The sequence below is a fragment of the Anarhichas minor genome, unplaced genomic scaffold, assembly GCF_050575085.1.
Source record: "Anarhichas minor isolate MPS153535 unplaced genomic scaffold, ASM5057508v1 ptg000024l, whole genome shotgun sequence".
NCBI lineage: Eukaryota > Metazoa > Chordata > Actinopteri > Perciformes > Anarhichadidae > Anarhichas > Anarhichas minor.
Window position 1 is genome coordinate 8,155,477 of NW_027466470.1, and position 21,625 is coordinate 8,177,101.

Below are 21,625 nucleotides of genomic sequence, written 5' to 3' on the forward strand. Positions count from 1 at the left end.
CATTTTTTATTGAAATTTGTCATTTCAGCCCACTTCTGATTTACATTGTTATGGTTTTCCTGTGCCGTGAGGAGGGAATTAAATGTGATAGACCTATTAACAACTGTTGGATTACAAAAAATGCAGAACAGTTACAAGGGGGGGTTGAACCACGGCGAGGCATAAAACACTTTTAGCTAAAGTAAGAAAAACAGCATGAAGTAATGAAGGAATTGATTCGATACAAACTTACACTGTAACTGTCTGCAGGCACTGAGTGCTCAGGTGCAAGTATGCGTTTGACCCGTCAAATATCAATTTGATTCGGGAGCACATTTGTGAGTGACAGTTTCCATCGCCCGATGCGTTCATTCGGTGAGGCTGCATACATTTCTGGAAAAATAATATTGGATCTTCACATTTAGATGCTCGACTGTCTCTCCCTGCTGGCCTCTTGTCTGGTTCAGAGTGAAACCAATAAAGAACCGCCAGGGCTCAGATAATCACCAGCAAGTGTATGCAAACGTGGGGACGAACACAGAAAGGAATCAATCCCGGGAAAAACTGCCCGTAACACTCTAATGGAGGAAGCAGAGCGCCACTCTCTATACGATCCACGCATGGTGAAACATCTATTGATAATCACATCGGTCCTGCTCTCACAAACAGGTCTTCAGTGAAATCTGTAATTGAATAATGAAAGCCTGTTTCAGCTGTTTGTGGCAGATATTTAACAGCAGATGTCAATTGACGGATATTCCTGTCTGTTCCAGACGATGCGCAGACATCAAAGGACACGCATGTCTTGTCACATCTCCAATATCTTCTGAAGCCCCGAGACAAAATCCAGATAAGGACTTCTACATGTCCTGACGATCGACAGTGGCCATGACTTCCCATTTTTAAACAGTGACAGGTTGCAGCTCTGCTCTGAATAAAATGACAGCAGAAGCAACAACGGACACATCAACCGGAACAACCATGCAACAAAACCTGTGAGCTGTTCTTTTTCTCCACCGGGATCTATTTCACACAGGTGTTACTATTATATTGTAACACCTATATGTGTTTGGGGCTTTACACAAGAGACAACAAAGATAACTTTGACTACACATCATTAGTTCCTCATTGAAAAGAGTTGACATCATCATCAATGCAGCAGATGATACTTCATCTACATTCATTCAGCAATTTTTGTTTCTTAGAGTTTAAACAAACGTGTTCTTTGCGATAAAAGTGAGAAGCTCTGACACTTTACAACATTCTTTGAACACCACTGGCCCTCTTAACATGGGATAAGTACGTCCCAGCATTTCCTTAACACCTTTCAGGATGTTGAGTTTCGCCAGAGTGGTTGAAGTTATGGGATAAATTAGAGGAATGTAAATCCGCTCAGGCTGCAGATGTGTTTAGAGGTTTTAATACCAAATTACACGCTTTGAACAATTCAGAAAGTGGTGGGAAGCAGGCAAAGCTGTAATGATCAAGTGACTTTGAAAGAGCCGCTCTAATTCACCACCATTGCAGAAAAACAAAAACACAAAAACACATAGACTCTTACATTTTGAAGTTATCCCTACACAACTACAGGTCTGGCTCTCTTAGTTCTACCAACCACTTTTTAAATGTTATTTTAACTCATTGACCTCTTTCTCTCTCCCTCTCTCCCTTCAGGCAATAGACATGATCAGCACTGACGCCGCAGACAAACCAGACGCTGCGGTCTTTACAGACACAGCTCGCCAAAAGCATTGAGCAATTGATGGACAAGTACAAATAATTAAAATGTTGCCTCAAAGCAAGAGATCCATCCAGATGTCTCGGCTACATAGAAGACGGAAACTTTAGTCCGGTGTCAAACACGGGACGGATCTTAACCGGCGTAAGTTTGGCTAGTAACAAAATAATCGATCTATCTATTGATCACACCCCATTCATATTAAATAGTTTAACCCAAAACAGAAGATAATGTCTGATAATGATAATAAACAATTATAAAGATGTACATCTTTTTGGAAATCTGCTTCCCCGTTGTTTTTAATATTTTTTTAATGATAATTTATTGATCACACACAGAAAGACTAGCAGAAGGTCAGAAATACAACAAGCTGGCAGAGATTAGAGAGTTAGTGTCCCGTTCAAGGACGCTCCAGCAAAGTTGCTTCTAATTAAAGCCCCGAAATCTCAACAAACCACTCACCTGCAGTCCTCTGCACAGAACAAATGCTTGATTGGTTAAAAAGTCATTTTTAGATTATTCATTAGGTCTTTACGGCTGAAAACAAGTGTATGTATGTAGTCTTTTTTAAATGATCTGTGCATTCTGGTGTGGTAAATGGGGACGACAATACAAGTGCTATCTGCCCCCCCTCCCCTTCAAATGCCCAAGTCCTTGAAAGTGGGGATGTGAGGTTGCAGATTGGGTGGCCAGGAGGGTGATTCCACTCTGCCGTATTGTGTGAGTCCTTGGGAGAAGCATGCATAGACAGATGCAGTTTGTATCTGTCAGGCTGGATATGATCTACGACGCTGGGCCTCCAGCCAGCAGATGGTGGGAGAAATTAAATCTGTGACACAGACCGACACAATGGAGCTCAGAAATACAGTAGGGGGGGGGTACACCTGAAGTTCGCTGAATATGTGTACGCGTGTGTGTGTGTCCCTAAGCGGTTTAGTGTGCGTGCAAGTTTGTGCTTCTGTATTCATGCAGCATGTTATGACAAATAACAGCCCTGCCCCGTAGACAGAAGTCAAACCTGTTCCACTTGAAAGTAAACGCAAACTTTCACACCCTGCATCATCCTGATCAACAACCTGCAGACATGAACTGACCACTTACTTTCTTCCACAACATGAGGAGACAGCTATTACAATTGCAGCTTGAACATAACAGAAACCAACCATCATTCACAAAGAGAATCCGAGAGAGAGGGGGAAAAGTAATAGGAATAGCAGTTACACAACAGACCTTATTTTGGTCATTGTGGATGATTTGAATAGCGCGAAGGAGAGGATTAAGTTGTCAGAGAAGCGGGGCTCGGTATTAAATCATTCCGATATAGCTTCTGTATTTATCTTGCCTGGGAAGAGGCGCAATGCGATTTCTATGCTGTTCATCCAGTCAGGTTTGTTGTCCGCACTTGCTTGGCTCCTGAGATATTTATTACTGGCATTGTGTCGCAGTCATTTCTTGCCTCTGCACAGGGGACTATAATGCATGCCAAGCAAATAAAGGCCTTTTTCTAACCAGTGAGGCAGTAATTTGTTTACTGTCACCAAACACAGGGCCACTAAATACATCCAACACAGTGAAGCTGGGACACTGCACTCAATTCCATTCTGAAACGTTTTGAACTGTGTGCAGAAACCGACTGGTTTTCAACACTGCTGTATAATTATAATCCCAATCTTAAAATTAGAGAGGCATAACATGGACTCATAATCAAAAGCGCTATTAATATCAGAGTTAGATGTTTGGCATGTTTTCACCAAGCAAGCAGCTATTTTTTCCTCCAGTGGAGAAGCTTTGAACGCTTGCATATTTCTCATTTGACCTTTCCAAAACATTTTTTTTCTCTCGACATTTTGTGTTGAGAGACGCACTGCCGGGGAACTTCAAAAAAAGCTGCGCAGCTGGCCTGAAGGACAACCTTTCTAATTCTCGCTCTGACGGCGGAGTTTTGCGGTAATGATGGGACTTTTGATCTGATACCGTTTCTTTCCCACAGACAGGTCCCGCTGTCTCCCAAAGGACAAGAGAATCCAGCACAGCAGAAAAATCAACAGAATATACCCGAGTGTCTGCTCACGCTTAAGGAACGTTCTCGACTCGCATGCAGCTCCGCAGATACCCGCTTGACATTTTAATGCTGGTTTTAACTTTTTATTGGAGAGGAATTTTGCTGAAACTATTGAAAATTAGAGGGCGAGCAGATAAGGGTGACGACTTCCACTTTCCCACGGCTTGATAATACAACCACTTTGGCTGGAGATAAGATTCCCGGCTTTAAGCTTTTTGTTTTGGAAATACAGAACTAATGCAGAGCAAACAGCAATGCGAGCCATTTTATTCTCACACCATAAACGGAAATGTGTTTACAAGGATTTGTCTTTGTGATATGTGACCTGCTGTTGGATGTTTGTGTTGAACGGCCTTACCAAGTATACGGCTGATTTGTAAAATATGCATTATTATTTATATGTTACGAGCCGGTCGCTGCAGGCTTTTCCCAGGACTTGTCAATGTTGCAATTCCCATGTTGCTGATAGAAGCCGATTAAAACATGTCCCTTTAAGGATTTTGCTCAAGAATTTGGCTCTGGTTTTGGAAAAAGGTTCCAATTTTGAAAACAGTCCCTCTATTCATTGCCCCACAGAGCCTCATCAGTTTTATCATCACCGTTAATGTCAAGGCATGGTTTTGACACCACCTTTGTCATTTCCTGATCTGAGTCATTGCATTTTACATTTGACATGCTCATCAAATGCTAACAGCTCTGAAAATATGAAAGATTGCCTCGACGTGGAGAAGTGACAGCACGCTGCATTTAAGACTGATGTTGAGAGCTGAGGTGTCTTCTCTGGCCCGCAGTAGTTTATTTCATACATCAGCGAGACAAGCACCATTTACCTGAACATTCACTGAGGCACTTCCATTCAAGAGGGGCGCTCAAGGTCAAAACATTCGGCATCGTTACCCAAGTAATGAGTCATTGTTCCCTCTGGTCATCTCTTTATACTACCCCACAGCTTCAAAGCCACACTGTCCACTATATTATACAGATACAGAGAGAGAACAGAGAAAGTTATAGAGACAATAAGGCAGAAACTAAAGGAACGAGGGGATGAGAATTTGGGAATGAGAGACTGTCAAACACACCTCCCCCTCTTGTCTCAGCGTTGTTATTTACCCATACAAAGTCGGACCTGCACATAACTGACTGACTTGCTCTCTCTCACGCACACGCAGTCTAGGCAGGATGGTACTTTTGTCGGCCATTATTCAAAACATCACAGTGAGAAAAAGATGATTACAGACAAGGATCTTCCGATTTTGACTTCCGACAGTGTGACAACAATAAGAGAATACAACTCCGTTCCTCCTGCTGTATGTATACGTCTCTCTCACACACACACACACAGACAATGAGGGATGGCTGAGCTGACTTTGGGCCCATGTGTAAGTCTCAGTGGTGTGACCTCTCGGGCGGGGGCGTGAGAACCGCCAGGAACAAAGAGCAGGGCTGTTACAGCGTGACAGAATTACTGAGTGACTCGGGACTCATGACCGCAAAAGTGCTAAAGCCTAACTTCGGCTCTGGTGTGAAAACATGCCTTTGCAACTCCCAACAGGTGAGTGGCACGCTAAACTATACAGCCGGGGCCTTTGGTTAGACTCCAGACATAACATCCACAGTGGACAGAACTCCAAAAACAGATGCCATGCATATTCATTACTATACAACTGGTAACATTCATCTCTGTCATTATTTGACAGCCTTTGACTCAGTCACTGACTCAGAAAGTGAATTAACTGCCAGTGAAGTCAACTTAAAAGGGTGAGTGAAAAATAATTTGACACAACACTTGTGTTTCTATGCAAAAACGAAATCCCTCGAAGGGTATTCTTGAAGACTGCTGGCGTTACCTTCAGTGAGAAGTTGGCAGTACTGACACAATATTGTATTCGGCTAAAAAAATCCCAAGCAAGTGATCCAAAGGCTATAATACACTTCTGAACCGTGGTATTTTAATTATACAGCCTACCTATGAGCAAAGTGAAAGCACGTGTAAAGCTGCACCGATATGGCCGTCATAATCCATATTTTGAAGGATTGGCATAACAAAATAAAGAGCCAGTATATGAAAGAATCATAATTAATGCTCGACCTTCCTTTGCTCTGCTAATACCTGTAATCCAGATCGACTTAGTGGGATAATGACTTCACCATTCTCACTGCCTCTCCGGATGAGGGTGCTCACTGTAGTACTTTAAGTCACATGTGAGAAGTGTGCGGCTTTTCATTTGGAATGCAAAAACAGGAAGTGTATACTTGTGAAGTCATTTTTTCAACCTTTATTTAGGGACGGTTGACATGTTTTTAGGCAACGCGTAACTTTGCGCTTTCTGCCCAGGACAGCTACACTCCTCTCGTATTGGTCAGTGGGCAGCTTTACTGCTTCGGTGCCTTGCTCAAGGGCACCACAATGACTGAAATGAAATCATTGAAAGTTTACAAAAAGCTCAGCTGGTTTCTTTTTTCGCTTTCTCCAGATTTTTTTAAATCAATTGATTCCAAACAGCGACATTCTTACGCGACACCGACTGCTACAACCTCCAGGCCACCACCGCCCCATTAAGGAGGAGGATCATTACTCCCCGTCTGTTTGGTGCTGCCCGAGTGTTTTCTTGTGTACTGCTGCTGATATGAACTTGATGTATCGCTCGGCTACAAACAATAGCCTAAAAATAGAGCCGAGCTGACAGCATTGCTCCGTAAGTGTGTGTCTTTGTACCGAGTGTGCTTGTGTAAGTGAATATGCATGATTCTGTGTGTATGGTGGTGCGGTTTCTGTGCATGTATGAACAGGCTCAGAGTTGTCCAGCACATCCTCGGGGTGCTGGAGGAGCAGAGCGGTTATTTTGATGAAATATGATGTGTGGTTCTGTTCTCTACCAGCCTCTGGAAGAACAAGGAACTACTTCAGAGGTTAGAACAAAAAGCAGAACCACTTATTTAAGGAGTGTACTCCTTTATTACATTCAAAAGATCTTCCTCCATTTGTAATTTGATGTATTTTAATACATCGATAATTCAACTGTAATGTAAACTATATGTCTAACCTCATTACATAAATTCCAATTATTTACAGTAGAAAATCAGTATGAAGATATTTTTGGACGACAACAGGTGGAAACAACATCACAGCAACAACCATTATAATATATAAGCTCATATGTTTTGGATTAGATTCCTTAGGCTACTTCCAGCAGATGCAAAACAACTTGGCAACGTTCTAATAAAGTCCTAGTTTGGAATTAAACATCCGTCTCTCTTCACCTTGCTAAATGCTCCACGAAGAAGCCGTTGGCTTACTTTGGCTGTCTGCCACTTCACTCGGAACACGTAGCGTGAAACCGGCTTGCTTGAGCTTGTGGGCTGAGAGCAGCTGTCCACAGCTTTTTTTTTTATCAACCTACATTGTTTTGGTTTGTCAGACCAAAACAATGAGCTTACACAGTGGCTCACCTCTGCACAGAAGTGCAAATTCAGGAGTTGACTGGTCGCGGAATCATCAACACTGGAAACCTTTTCTTATGTCGTCCCTCGATTTATTATTATCAAAAAGAATATTGATTGATGCAGCTTTAATGCTGCTATAAATGTATGCACTAGTAAAGCCCAACAGATAAAAGCATGCATCATAAGCTACGTGTCTGAATCGTACTGGACTCCGGGTCGAGCAGCTACAACACTCAGCACGGGATCACATAGAGAGAAGATGACTTCGTGCAAAGCACGTCTGCTGGTGAGAACAGTTGCTCAACGTTGAGTAAGACTCATTTCATTGATGTGATGTTAGTGCAGTTTGTTTGTGCAGCATTCCTCACGATACAGTGCAAAAGAAGAGCTTTCTTTGTGCAGGAGAAAAGTCCCTTCGGGAAGATTACGCAAGCCGATGATATCATCAAATCAGCGTGGACAGATGAAGAAGAAAAAGGAAGGGCGGGTGTAAGAAAGATGGGATTCAAACGGGGGATGGAGAGGCCGTATTAGAAGGAGAGGGGGTCTGCTTTAATGCCAGTGTAATGGCTGCCGAGCTCTGGAGCTTTTTTTCTTGTAAGTTTCTAATGAAATCAACTCCTGCTGTGACTAGCACCCACATGGCAAAATTACAATCAATTAAGGAGGAAATCCATGTTACAGCTCAGTGATGTGGAAGGCTGCGCAGGGAGCGGTGCGTAAATCGCATACATAACTCTATAGGCAAGGAGGGGAAAGAGGTCCATGGAGGTCAGAGTAGCCTGTCGGCATGGAGGGGAGTTCTTTAAGTGTAGACAAGCGAAAAAACGTTATATATTCATGTAGAGCGTTTTTCTTAAAGTTCTTTGGATAAGCAGGGAAACGCTGACATGTACACGTATATTACATTTTTCATTATAAGGCTTTTAATGAGGCAATTTATAATTTTTTTATTAATTATGGGGTTACTTTGCTGTTTTCGGACTGACTAACTCCTTGAGATGAAGAGACAAATTAAATATAGTATTATAGCCAATAAATGGTAAATATTTCTTACGGCGTGACTAGATTCCAGGTCCCACATTTTGAATTGCTTAACTGTATTCTATCTTATTTAAAAATGCATTCCTTGCATTTTTTTTCTGACCATGTGGAGATTACATTAAGATAGATCTGCTCCCTCATGACACCAATACCAGGAATCCTCAGCGTTTGCAAACGTTTATGTATGAATTATTAAGCTAAACACTCATACAGGCTTTGGGATGTATTGGAATAAAAGCTTTAAAAAGCAGCAGAAGCAGCAGCAAAGGGAGGAGGGGGGAGAGAAAAGAGTAACAGCAAAAGTAAGATGGAGAAAGAAACCAAGCGAGAAAAAAAAAGACTTATCTTACCTTCAAGCACTGTAAGCTTGGCGCTGGTGTTGATCTCGCCAGCAATGTTGGTGGCTGTGCACTCGTAAATGGCTTCGTCTCTGTGTGTGCGCAGTGGCTGGATCCGCAGTACGGAGCCCGAGCCGTCATCAAACTCAATCACCTACGAGAGCCACAGCAAAGCAAAAGGGCAGCAATGGTATTTTTAGGGACTTTATTGCAACATATAAATGTTTTCTGCAGCATTATCAGTTTCTAAAAGCATATTTTCATGTCGTGGCGCAGAATTTAGACTTTTTCAGATGTAACAACACTATATACGTCTGTTCTCACTAAAAAAGCCAAACTTTCCTCTTAAATACAAAAGAGAGACCACTACGATCTTTAAAGAGAATGATATTATTAAAAGATATCCCAAAACACTGTGGTGTACAGCAGCATATCATCATATCAAGGAATACCAAACAGGAGTATAATCGCACCCCCGGCTCCAACAACTACTTATGCTACAGAGGAAAGACTGGTCCGAAACAGTGGGAGTTCCCACGTACGGCACTTCCTTCTGTTCGCATGGGTTCAAAAGAAGGAGGGGAAATACATCAAGTAATACATCAAGGGAGTGTATGGCTAGCAGTGGAGCTGAGAACCAGGAGGGGGAAGGATGAGGGTGTGAAAGAGATGAAGAAGACTGTATAAATCAAGATGGAAGGAGATTAAAGAGAAGGGAGGCCTGTCTGGTCTCGCTTGCAGAAGAGAAGAGTTGGTGTGATGCTCAATAATAGGGCAATTGATTGCGTGCGCTGTGCGAGTGTGTGCTTTGTGTAAACGCTGTGAGTGTGCAAGCGTGTGTGGGTGTGTCTGTGTTAATGAGAGAGGGTTGGAAAAGGCAGTCTGAAGCCCACGCCTGTAATATTTCACATCACGTGTGTTGTGTTTGTGCCAGGTGTATTTATGTTGTTGTTGTGTACACGTGGGTGTTGTATGATCTGTTCACAGATCTGAGAGTCACGCGTGAGTGCTCACCTCAAAGCGCTGGGAGCTGACTTTCTTGCCTTTCTTCATCCAGGTGATTCTGGGTTTGGGCTCCCCGGTGGCCAGGCACACAAACGACGCAACTCCTCCCGAGATGCCCGTCTGGTCCTCTGGGGATTTGACGAAACTTGGCACGCCTGAGGAAGCCGGAGCAAAGAGGGTAGAGGGAGACGGAAAGTGATAAAAAAAAAGAGGGAGGGAGAGAGGCAGGGGAGGAGCAGAGCAGAAGGGAGGGGGAGAGAAGAAGGTGATGTTAGTGCCTACTGCAACTTGGTTATTTATGGGTATCATTTTCTCCACACAAAGGCTAAAATGACAAAACCCACATTGTTTGCCTCGCACACCTGCAGCTCAGTCACGGGAGGAACATCCAGTCTTTGTGTGCCTGCCTGTCACTGTATGCTGTTCAATTCCTCGCCTCTGCTTTGACACGCCATTTGAAACCGCAAAGTTTGTCAAGCGAAAACAATGAAGTTGCGGTTCTAACTCTTGAACATGAGGGACTGCATTAAACCCAAAGGATAAAACAAGATAAGCAGACTGACTCCTACTCTTCAACAAAAGAAAATGACAGAAAGAAGAGCAAGATGCGGGTAAATTAGACACTGTGGGAGTTTATCAGGTTTTTTAGCATTCAAACTATCTTTGTTTTATGAGGCATTAAAACTGGTTGGCATGTCCTAAAATCTAAACAAGGCTACTATATGGTGTGAGTCTGAAACATCAGTGTGACGTCCTACATAAAGTGTGTTTACAACAACACAACGGACTACCTTGGTGAACACCTATTGACTTCCCCTGTTTGCCTTCAGGGTGTTTTTATCAAGCGCCACACCCAACATCATTGTGCGCAGTACAATGGAGTGTGTACGTGTGTGTACGTGTGTGTGTCAGCGACAGCCTGTCTAAGTTGACATGATTCTACCGTAGCTCCACGCTATAGCCGCCGTGCTCTATGCTTTATTTACGGCCTCAGACGTGCATAATACGTGCCTGACACAATGTCCTCATTACCAGCTCCGTCAGCTCGTGTTTCATCTCCAGAGTCATTAAAGAGGGAGGTGGGGGAACACCTAAACCGCCGTGGTGACGAGCAGACGGCCCCGCGGAGACGCGCACAATGGGGTGAATCATTACGCTGTATACACAGAGGAGACGCCAGCCTTCTCCCGCCGAGGACACGCTGGGGAAAATCCAGCAGTGGCTGCCACCATTGCTTTCTGTTTTATGTGTTCTAATATAACTTTGGTGGGAGACGGGGAGGTGGCGGGGAGGGGGACATAACATTGTACCTTGAATCTTTCTGATATGGATAAGGACTTCAGTGAGCATGCTCTCAAGGTCCACCTGCTGCATGGTCTACCTCTGCCCTCGCTTGGTGTGAGAGAGAGAGAGAGAGAGAGAGAGAGAGAGAGAGAGAGAGGTGGTGGCGTCTGCCGTTGTTTAAGAGCTTTCTTCAACGCACAATAAAATATAAACCGAACCGAAAGCTTGCAGGCAGAGAAGTGCGCGTGCACACGTAACACGTTAATGTGGGATGATTTTACACATTCAAATGCAGATGGGTGGAGGTACCAGCAGCTGTCTCAATATTTGTACAATCTGACAAGTTTGGGTGTCACAAAGGATTTCAGTTGGCCTTACAGATAACAGTGCAGTTGCACTAGTAAACATACATATATATATATATATATATATATATATATATATATATATATATATATCAGTCAAACATAAGTCAATACCTTAATACTGCTCTATACACTTCACATGGGAGAAGATACCGTCTCCTCACCGCTTTAAAAGGAATATTGTAGGAATCAATCTGATGTTGTTTACTCTTGAAATAATACATTTTATGACCTGTTTTTCTTTTTGGGAGCAAGTCACTGTCAAATACCTGTCACGTTAGCAAAAGAGATGAAAGATAACATGGTTCTTTGCTTAAAAAAGAACAATGACGATAAGCCAACAAGGACAAAAACACAATCAAATCCACAGCATTTTACAGAACACTGACAGGCTGAAGTGTGCTGTAGTGCAGTGTGAGTAGTGTGTGAGTAGGCAGTTATACGTGCTTGGCAATGCACCGTAATCCGACACAAGCATACATCCATCTGTGACCTTTGACCCCTTCATAGTACCTAAACCCACCTGACATTTGAATGGTATTTTCGTCCTCCCAGGGAGGACCGCCACCGCGCAGCACTAAATTGTTTTCGGTAGTGTCAGAATGTGACCGTGACACACGCAGGCAGCAGCAGGAGAGCCGTGCTAATGATTCTAACCTGATAAGAGTGTATGCCCGAGCATGCATCTGTGCGTGCTCGGGTGGCGAGTTGGAATCCTCGAGACCTGATTATCAGCGTTCTGACTTCCAAGAGTTCCTGCTAACATCTGTCCATAGCGGCCCCGTTTAAGTTGTGAGGGCTTTCCACGCTGTTGCTGAGACGGAGGATCAGGCCGCATTAAACAGTTCTCGACAAATGCCTCAAAATGAAAGGATGTAAGCTCATGTATATGCCAAAAACATGTAAGTGAAGGAACCACTGGACCTTAGAAATCACAGGGATTTTTTAGGATAAGTGGAAGAAAAGGGGAAACTGGCCCTGGCTGAGCTTTTCCTGTATTAAGCTTCTTAAAAACGTAGTAGATAGTTAACCTTTGACTAAAAGGGGAACATTCGAAGCTGTCCATCGTTAATCCAGATCTCGCCGAGCATTCGATCGCAGGTTAATAGTTGCCCTAATACACTCGAAAGGGCAGAAGCATATATTTCTGGACTGAGCACAGTTCCTCCATCACTCTGCCACGACTGGCGGGTGATGATATCAAACTGCTGGGTTTGTCAGTTCTTTTCTTAGAGAGACAAAATCCAGACTCAACCCTTTTTTTTTTTCTGCCTGTGTCCCATTTGCCTGGCTGTCAGGCACTTGTCACATGAGCGCAATGGCAGGGACGAGGTGGAAAACACGTACACCTACCTATGCAAATCCTTCTCTCAGGCAGTGACTGCGAGCTTTGAGCTGCACTTTTTCTCAGCTTTGATACATCACATTGAAAACTCCGATGTTGACACTCGAGGCTTTAACGCGTGCACTCTCCTCGCTGGCATGTGTAGGAAGTGCTGCCACACCTGTCAGGCCCGGTGTTGGTTGCAAGGTGCCACAATTTCAGGGTTGAGGTTATCGACTCGTATTTACCACATTCTGTTTTTTTCCGGGCTAACAAGATGAATGCGCTGCTCTAATTACTGAGGCTATCGTGTAAACACCTCAGCTGGGTTATAAAAATCAAAGCAGATAAGCATAGCTGGATTACAAGTCAATCATTCAATGTTGGGGTTATAATTACCAAATTAATGCATCAGAAAGATCAAAAAGTGATCCACATGCAAAACATGATGCTGTACACAACAGCAGCATGCCTGGTGGTGGTGGTGGTGAAAAAAAAAGTTGTTAGTAGAGCAAAAAGGCTTTCATGTTACAACTAATGAATGGAGTAAGTTAATCAAAGCGAAAAACAGGCCACACAAGCGAAAGCCTTATTTTGTGGGACTAATAAGTTGTTTCTTGTATGCTACCACACACACAAGTCATGCTTATCAAACAAATCATAGGGTTATTAGGGAAATTAATGCAAACCCTTTTAACGCCTAATGTTCAAAAGCGTCATACAAAGTGCTAGTTTAGTCTAGCCCTAGTTGTTAGTAATAAATTGTCACATTTAGCAATTATGCTGCAGCGTGTACACAAAGCAGGTGTATTCTCTCTTATAATCACAAGCATGCATATCTGTGCTCGTTTGACTTGAAATGTAAATGTGAGGGCAGGCTATTGTGAATATCTGCATAGATATCAGCTTTAGACAGTACCGAGGCTGCTGATTGCTCTGTGTAGGGGGATTAAACAGCTCCTCTCAGTAAATCTAATACCTGCAGCAGTATTTCTGAGGTCTGAGGTCGTTAGAGAGATAAAAAGGTAGGGGGGGGGGTTCCCGTACTGCTACAGGTGTTTTAATTCTCACTAGATAGATCTGAAGGTTTTGGGGAAGGGTAATCAGGTACACCTGTAAATGTACCGCAGACAACTTTCTCAAGGACAGCACAAGAAATTGGGTCGGATGACTAAACTCATATGGGTCATATTTCAGCACAAGAACAGAGCGTTTAAGAGACTGGATAAAATGGAAAGTGGTTTACTCAAATATTTTTTGAAGACAGTGTTTTGCTGTTCTGAGCAGCGTAACTGTTTGCTATACTTCCTGAGCAGCTTTACGGTTTTCTCTTTCATCCTTGTCAGGGGCCTCAGAGCTTGTAATAAATGCAGAGACAGCAGGGAGAGTCGCGTAAATGGCACTTGTGTGGCTAACAATTGGTGTATTCCCAAGCCTGCCACAGGGCCCGGTGAGAATTACTCTGCGGTGTAGAGTATCAGGGATCGATACACATGCGGCAGAGGGAAAACCATTAATTCGTATTAATAATAGATTAGCAGGTTATCATTTTCATGAGGCAACACTTAGTGGAAATTTGTCTGATGGCATCAGCACTGGTTGTATTAATGGAACACTTCCATTAAGGCCTTTTCGGGCCATTAGCAGGCAACTTGTTTGCAATTAATTCCATATAAAGCTGCCTCCCCTGCAAGTTATTTACCCCAATAAAGTCAACTGCACTTCAGGCTGTTTGTTTAAACCAATAAACATCATGTTTGCTATCTGCACTTCTCTTTTACATCTGAACACCAGGCATTGAGCATTGTGTTAACCCCCCCCCACCCCACCCCAAATGACACTTGTACACAGTAGATGTTAGAATTTATGCTGACGGACCATCAGACTGAATTATATGAAGCAGGGTTAGCCTCTCCTTGGTCCATGTATCTAAGGTCAACTTGATTTATTTTTATTATCTTATTTTAAAATGTTATCTCTAATCTGTCAAATTGAGTTCACATTGGAGATAGCAGAGCAGCTGATATTGTGCACACCAGCTCCTCCACTATAGTTCCCCTCACTGTGAACTAGATACACATATACTGTATATATAATATATAATATACAGAGTAAGGTGAGTGAGACATAGTATGAATGTTTTTAGCTCAGATAATTAGGCCTAAAGCTTTAGCATCAACTTATAGATACAAAGGTTCAGTATTTGCACCTCGCACCGAGAACATCCTGGTTTCTGGGTGATTTCTTATTTCCCTGCATGTTTGAACAGGTTATTGCTGGATAGTCCAGTTTTGTTGCATTACCCACTCCATTCACTCGTCATAACAGAGAAACCCCCCCCCCCCAAAAAAAAAGAATGATAGCGTAGTGGCGGAAGATTGATGGAGCTTTTAAAGCATAATCAGAACTTCAGTGAAATCGCAAGAGCAACACCATTCATCATCGATGAGAGACTGTACTCAAGACAACATATCTAAACCTATAGAGGAGAAAGGGAAAAAGAAAAACATCAAGCTTTCAATACCCTGGTGGACCATGAAGACGGGCTTTCTATCAGGCCTTCCAGCCTTCAGTGAATTATTCAAGACAGCGGAGAAGAACAAGAACTCTAAGTGCAATTACCCATCAGTCCTCTCCTCCCAGTGTGAGCAGCATTAATGTAATGGCTTTCATCTTCTCAAGCCGATTATAAACGAAGGAGGCATCTCTCAAGTCTGCTCTCTCGCTCTTCTTATCCGTCAGTCAATAAATGACATTTGAAGAAAAATTGGCGACCAATGCCTGGAGTGCACATTTAAAATGAGCTGTTTGAAAGACATGCAAGGATAAATGCTTCAGTGTGTAGTTTTTGATGGTGATGGTGAGGAGGTGAGTGTTATTTGTTATCACACAGTTGAGAACGTGAGGTTTTATATTACTTGGGGATAGAGATGGAACGATACAGGATTAAATCGCAGGTCATGGAAAGAAAACAACACTCACAATAAGTTGATCGTGGTGAATTTCCATTATTGGGATCAGCGTGAATATAGTCAAAGCTGTCTAAGAATACACTCACTCAGGAAAAATATGCTATTTTAATGAAAATGATGGTTATACAATGAGGGCAAAGAATACTTCATGTTTTACAGTTGCTCTTCTCAATGCTAACACCCATAATGTATTGCTGGTTGGAGACTGACCATATCATTATCTGAGTGGATGGTCTGCCACACAATGGCGACAATGCAAATGTGAAATGCTAAATCTCTCTTTGTCTCCAATGTCCAGGATGTTAATGAAGTACGTGGCCCTCAGCTACAAGACGAGCCAGCTAACGTCTTGGCTGAACTGCACAGCTCGTCTGCATGAACCCTGAGGCTACATCACCACCCATGTTCCTTTCATTCACTTGATGAAACATTGTCATGAAACTAAGCGTTTTTTTCCCATTCTGAAACTGTGAAGGACTGACTGACTGTAGCATTTGGAGGCATGTGTGGGTGGGTAACAAAATGCGAAGAAGGAAAAGAAAAGCACATTTTGAATGTGGCTTGAATATGCAATAAAGCATATAGCATGACATCTTTGTAATGGAAATCCAAGTTGCTCTGTAAAGTTGCTGTGGGAATACGAAAGGAGATTCGGGGGAAATGATTGGGGGGGGGGGGGGTTGTTAATGCAGCTGGGTGAAGTCCAATGGTCACCTTGGCTCGTACCCTGAAATTAATAGACCAGATTGGAGAAAATGTTAAGTGTGTTAAGTGATCCCGGGAGGGGGTTGGTTGGGGGGTTCGCCGCTGAGATGGATCCTAGCTTCTCCCATTTTGGGGTTGGCTCATCATCCATCACCACGCACCCCCGTGCGACCCCACTAACCTCATTAATTTGCCTCCCCTAGATTAGCCCTCCCTCAGAGACCACAAAGAGTCCCTACCATTGTTCTCGACGGCTCACCCACACGGCCCTGAGGTCTCAAGTAATTCAACTCTCCACGAGGCAAAATTGAGGGAGAAATTAAATTATGTTACTGTGGGGACATAGACCAACGGAGAGATTCTGGCTTTACTCCAGCAGGCTCTTTGTTGCTTCCCTTATGATTTGGCATCTTTGAAAAGCTCCGGTGACCATTTACACATGGAGAAATAATGCTTTATGCTGCAACATGTCCGCTGGCTGATTGGGGTGAGTTGCCTTTAAGTACATCTTGGAGGATGCTCCAACAGTGAACAATACTTGTGCCTGTACATTACGATATTATGTCCTATTTAATGCCAGCCATCTTGAAATTCCCCAATCTCAAAAACAGCTGTATGGGCACAAATCAAATCCTCATCAACCCTTCAAAATCTCTGGTAATATTGGATGATCAATTCAAAGTAGCAAAACATTAAGTAAGAATGTAATAGTTAACGATGGGGAATTTACGTGTCTTTTGTCAATACAGCCATCGTTATGAACCAAGACTTTAAATGTCTTCCTCCATCTGTCCTTTTCCGGAGGGACACCGGCGGTTCTTGTCGTCCTGTGGCATTGCCCAATCCGGGACACAGCAGAGGGTTTGGGTGACTGCCTCTGGCTCTGCTATTGAGCTCCCTAATTAAACTATTAATCTCACATCATTAACCCCCGATGACCCTTTCCTCCGTCAATTCTGACATTGCTGCACTGGCTTATGAAAACAACTTTCCATCAAATCTCCCCAACCTCTAAATTGCGTTCTTTATCTTGCAGGTGTTTTTCCACACACACACACACACACTTCTTTCTCGGAGTGCATTTTCTGTTGTTCAGTTGTCCCTCCTCTTCATCCTCTCTCCATGTGCCTGTCTGTATGATGTGTGTGGACCACAGCTGTGCGCTAACTGCATTACTCTCCAAGTGGCTCTCCAAGGTGGATATGGTTACTTTTAATTTAAAAAAGAATCAATTTTCTATCCCTGTCAGTTTTTGAACTGGGTGACCATATGGACACTAAAAAATACAATCCAATTTCTAGTCCCCCCCCGTCCCGTCTGGCCACCCCTCTCCAAACCACTTTGGCACTTCAATCACATTAGTCCATTGTAGGAACTTTATAAATTGTCAAATCAATCAATTGCACTTGTCTTGTGGGTTATTCTTTTAAGATATTGGTATTACCTGTATATCTACCATTGGAACTTCTTAGCAGTTTATCCATTGGTCAATAAAGAAACACAACAGCTCAAAAAATACTAACAAACTACAATTAATCGATTGGTGGTACGTGGGGGGGACATAAATAAGACACACAAAGGTTGCGGCATGCGGTTTGTCGTAAAACGTCCCGTTAAACTTATTAAGTTAATTATGGTCCCATTGTAATCCTCCTGCCACGGGGAGTGAAAGGAGCAGGCTTGGACACAAAGGGCCCGGTGGTCTTGCACTAAAAGCCACCCAGGATTATAACGTGAGAGGCACGAGAAGAGACACATACATCAAAAGCTTATTAAAGCCAATGAAATAACTCACAATGGCAGCACTACAAAAAGATAACCATTACATTTATGTGCTGGGTATGTATGTCTTTGAGGCTGACCTTCGTGTAGCAGGAGGCCGTACAGAGAGCTGGTTGATTAGGCCGAGCTCCCCGGGGATCGATGAGACGTCTGCGATCAGTACTCAGAGTAATCGCCCCGCATAGCATGCCTACTCAATGACGATGTAAGATGAATGACGTTACAGGGCTCCTACATTGATATGGCTGCTGGAGGATTTCTTGTACTTATTTGTGCTTCTAAATCATGATGAATTGTACTATTTTGAGTGTTAACAAACAAACATTAGAACCTTTGAAATGTAGCCACCCTAAACCAGCACACAATGCACTGTGAATGGAATAACATATACTTTCTTTATGCATTGCCTGCTGAACCTTTTCAAGGAGGAGACAAGGACACCAGACTGAACCCATGTAATCAGAATCTTGCCAGGCACCCCGCCCATAATATCTGTCTGGTGTCTGCCCTGTAATACAGGAAATCCAAACCAGAACTATCAAGTTCACATAATTAAGTTGCATCAAAATTACAGGCTGGATGAAATTCACACAACCCTGCCATTAGTGGTAGGTGTTATTTTTTGCCCCCCGACGGTCTTATTTTAATTCTATATCTGTTTGCTTTGCAGTCTGGGTAATAGCAGGTCTAGGCATTTCCCTATGTGTGCTTAGATTAGACTACAACCACAGGTTAACCTGGGACCAGAGCCAGGCTTCTCTAGAAGTCTACACGCTTGTTTTATCTTCCCTTTAAGCTGAAATTCCATCTTTTCTCAAGTTCCTCATTTATCTCTGTGTGTGTGGGTGGATCGTCAATGAAAGTGCTTGTGCCCGCTTGTCACGGGAGAGTATCTTTGTCTCTTAATTAAAATGCTTGGCTCAGGCTTTTTATCCGTAAATGATATGATTACCCGAATTTGAGACCAGGGCAATCTTGCTCTCATGGAGACAGAGAGCTAAAAAGGACTATGTATTTACAAAAGTAAAGATAGTGCAGAACATTGTCCAAACTAATCCATTGTTCATAAAACTGAACACAGTAGAATACAAGCTAGCTAGCTGTTTCTAGCTGTGTGAGATTCTTTAGATACCTCTGTATTGTTTGGCTACTGAATATAAATACAGGCATCAAATATTGTAGAAAAATACAAAATATGTTTTAAATTTTTTAAACTATTTTAAATGACTTGTAGCTCAATATAGATAAAAAACAGCACAATAGCAGCACAGCTTAATAATCACAGACTCGTCCAAACTCTGGGCCGCACTGCACTTCTGACAGACTCTGCAAGCCACATGCCATTCACTATTTTTATTAATTTAACTTTTTGTTAAACAAACAAAACAGGTGACAAATGATGCAGTATCTGATTAATATCGTGGAGCCTGCGATGACCCTGGCATTACCTTTTTTTCCCTTTATGATCTCTTAAGAGCATATGCATGTGAATCCATTCTGTGAATTCCCTTGGTGGCAATTAAAAAAAAAGAAAAGAGGAGCACAGGTACACAACATAACATGACCATAAACAAGCAATAAAGAAATGACTGACACTGCAAATCTTGCTTTGTCAAGGAGAGTGCCATGGCAATAATTCACTGTCCAAAAATAGTCTTACAGTTATTTTATGTATTTCCTCCTGACAATTAATGATCAGCAATTCCTACTTTATTTGAATTCTTAAGAAACTGCTGTTATTCCGAGTTTTTTTTTGTTTTTTTCAGGATACAATGCCTCCATTGTATTCTGATAAAAAAAAAAATAAAAACCTTGGAACCAGACGTATTGCAACATCTATCAAGTCTTACTTGATTTGGTCCGATCACATTACAGGCTGAGCAAAGACAGTCTTGCCAGACCACAAGAAAAGAAAAGAAGACAGGAGGGCAAAACTTTTCTGCAAGGTCAGGTTCACACTGATACAGTGGGAAAATCTAGACACACCGCAAGAGACAAAGATGACAACACAGGGCTGAGTGAGACAAGGCAAAGGGTAAAGAAAAAACAAATCCTACTGGACCCATGTATGAGAGCACAGGGCAGTTGGCGTGCTCGGTTGGGGGAATGGGAGGGGTTGGGGTATAATTGAATTATAATTGAATTACAGTGACCCCGTGACAGCACTATAGTAATGTGCTGAATTAGATCTGTCCCTGACCCCGTCTTCGGCGGGGCAGTGCTTCTTGGCCGCTCCCGAGACCCGAAGGCAGAGCAACAGTCACGCATCTTTCTGAGCGCCTTATTCCAGCCAAAAGCGTCATTCAGGTCGACAGACAGACGCAGAGGCTGATGGAGCATCACTCTGTACACTGTACGCTTATTTTTAGCCCTCTATGCATTGGGACATGCATTAGACGCGCTGCTATTTATGTTTGTTGGAATCCACCAAAGACACAGAATGTAAATTCAATCTGTATTCTATTTTAAATGCACTGCACAGCATAAAATCGTGTTCTCTGTGAATGTGCAACAATGTAGTGGGTTAAATATCAACTAAACATTATACTGTGAGTCTCTTTAAACAAGGTAAACATCTACAAAAGGGGCTGCATTTATTCAACTGATCACTATGTAATCTAATACACCTGAAAGTAGTCTAAAAGACAGTGCTTTTTACCCTCCCATTGTGTTTGATTGTTCACCATGTGTGTCGTAAACGAGGGCCTTAAAATCCTCTTACTGTCAAAATACTTGTAAAGCTTAAAACATAATCAGATTGTGCAGGAAGCAAGGCAGGCCTCCACAGGTGAGTGGGGTTACTTACTGTCTGCCTGCGAGGACAACACCATGCAGCTGAGTAGAAGCAGGAACGGCAACGCCTCTCTGGGCAGGAGGGGCACTGCCAGGTGACTGTGAGGCCCCATGTTCCAAGATGGCACTGCTCCCTCCTCAGTCCCAGCTAGACACGTCCCACTCTGACAGGATCAAAGACTAACACCTGGGAGAGAACAGGAGCACAGAAACATTAGTATTCAAACCCCACTATATATTTGCATATATTTGAAGGAGCATAATAACACAGTAATGCGGGGATATCAAACGCAAGTCACAGAGCAGAAGCAGAGGAGTTGGAAATGTTTGCGTGTTTGTAAGAAAAAAAAAACCCTCACCCTGCTCTTGTAAGACAACAACAAGATCTTTGGTCGCGATCAACAAGGCGCCAAATACTGAGAACAAAATCCTGCTCGGGGCAGATGAAAATACAAGCGGAGCAAACGTAACACGCAAACTACATCAGCAGAAGAGTTAGGGAACAAAATGCAGTGCGGTGCAACAGAGAGAAATCATGGGAGGAAATAGCAGGAACCAAAGGGGAGGACAGAGCTCAGCATTAAGCTCCTCAGCCATCCTCTCACACAATGGGGATCAGTTGAAGACCCAGAGGACCTCCTGAACAGGACTCCCTAAGGGCCGCCGCCCACTTAATGTTCCCCATCAAGAAATTGAAAACGGTGTCTTCCAGATGGGTTCAAATCACACTAAGAGCCATGATCTCATAACATGACAACATATATGTACATTTACATACAATACAACACAA

At 42.9% G+C, this 21,625-nt stretch overlaps 1 protein-coding gene across 1 annotated transcript in view; it reads right to left on the bottom strand.

Moving 5' to 3' along the window:
- Nucleotides 1-21,176, bottom strand: part of LOC142956686 (receptor-type tyrosine-protein phosphatase F) — a 98,123-nt gene extending 76,947 nt beyond the window's left edge. Inside the window, exons 1-3 of the mRNA XM_076098402.1 lie at nucleotides 20,849-21,176; nucleotides 9,620-9,765; nucleotides 8,618-8,759 (exon numbers count right to left, since the gene is read on the bottom strand). Coding sequence (XP_075954517.1) covers nucleotides 8,618-8,759; nucleotides 9,620-9,765; nucleotides 20,849-20,948 — 388 coding nt within the window. The 5' untranslated portion in view covers nucleotides 20,949-21,176. The remainder of the gene's footprint in view (nucleotides 1-8,617; nucleotides 8,760-9,619; nucleotides 9,766-20,848) is intronic.
- Nucleotides 21,177-21,625: the final 449 nt, after the last annotated feature.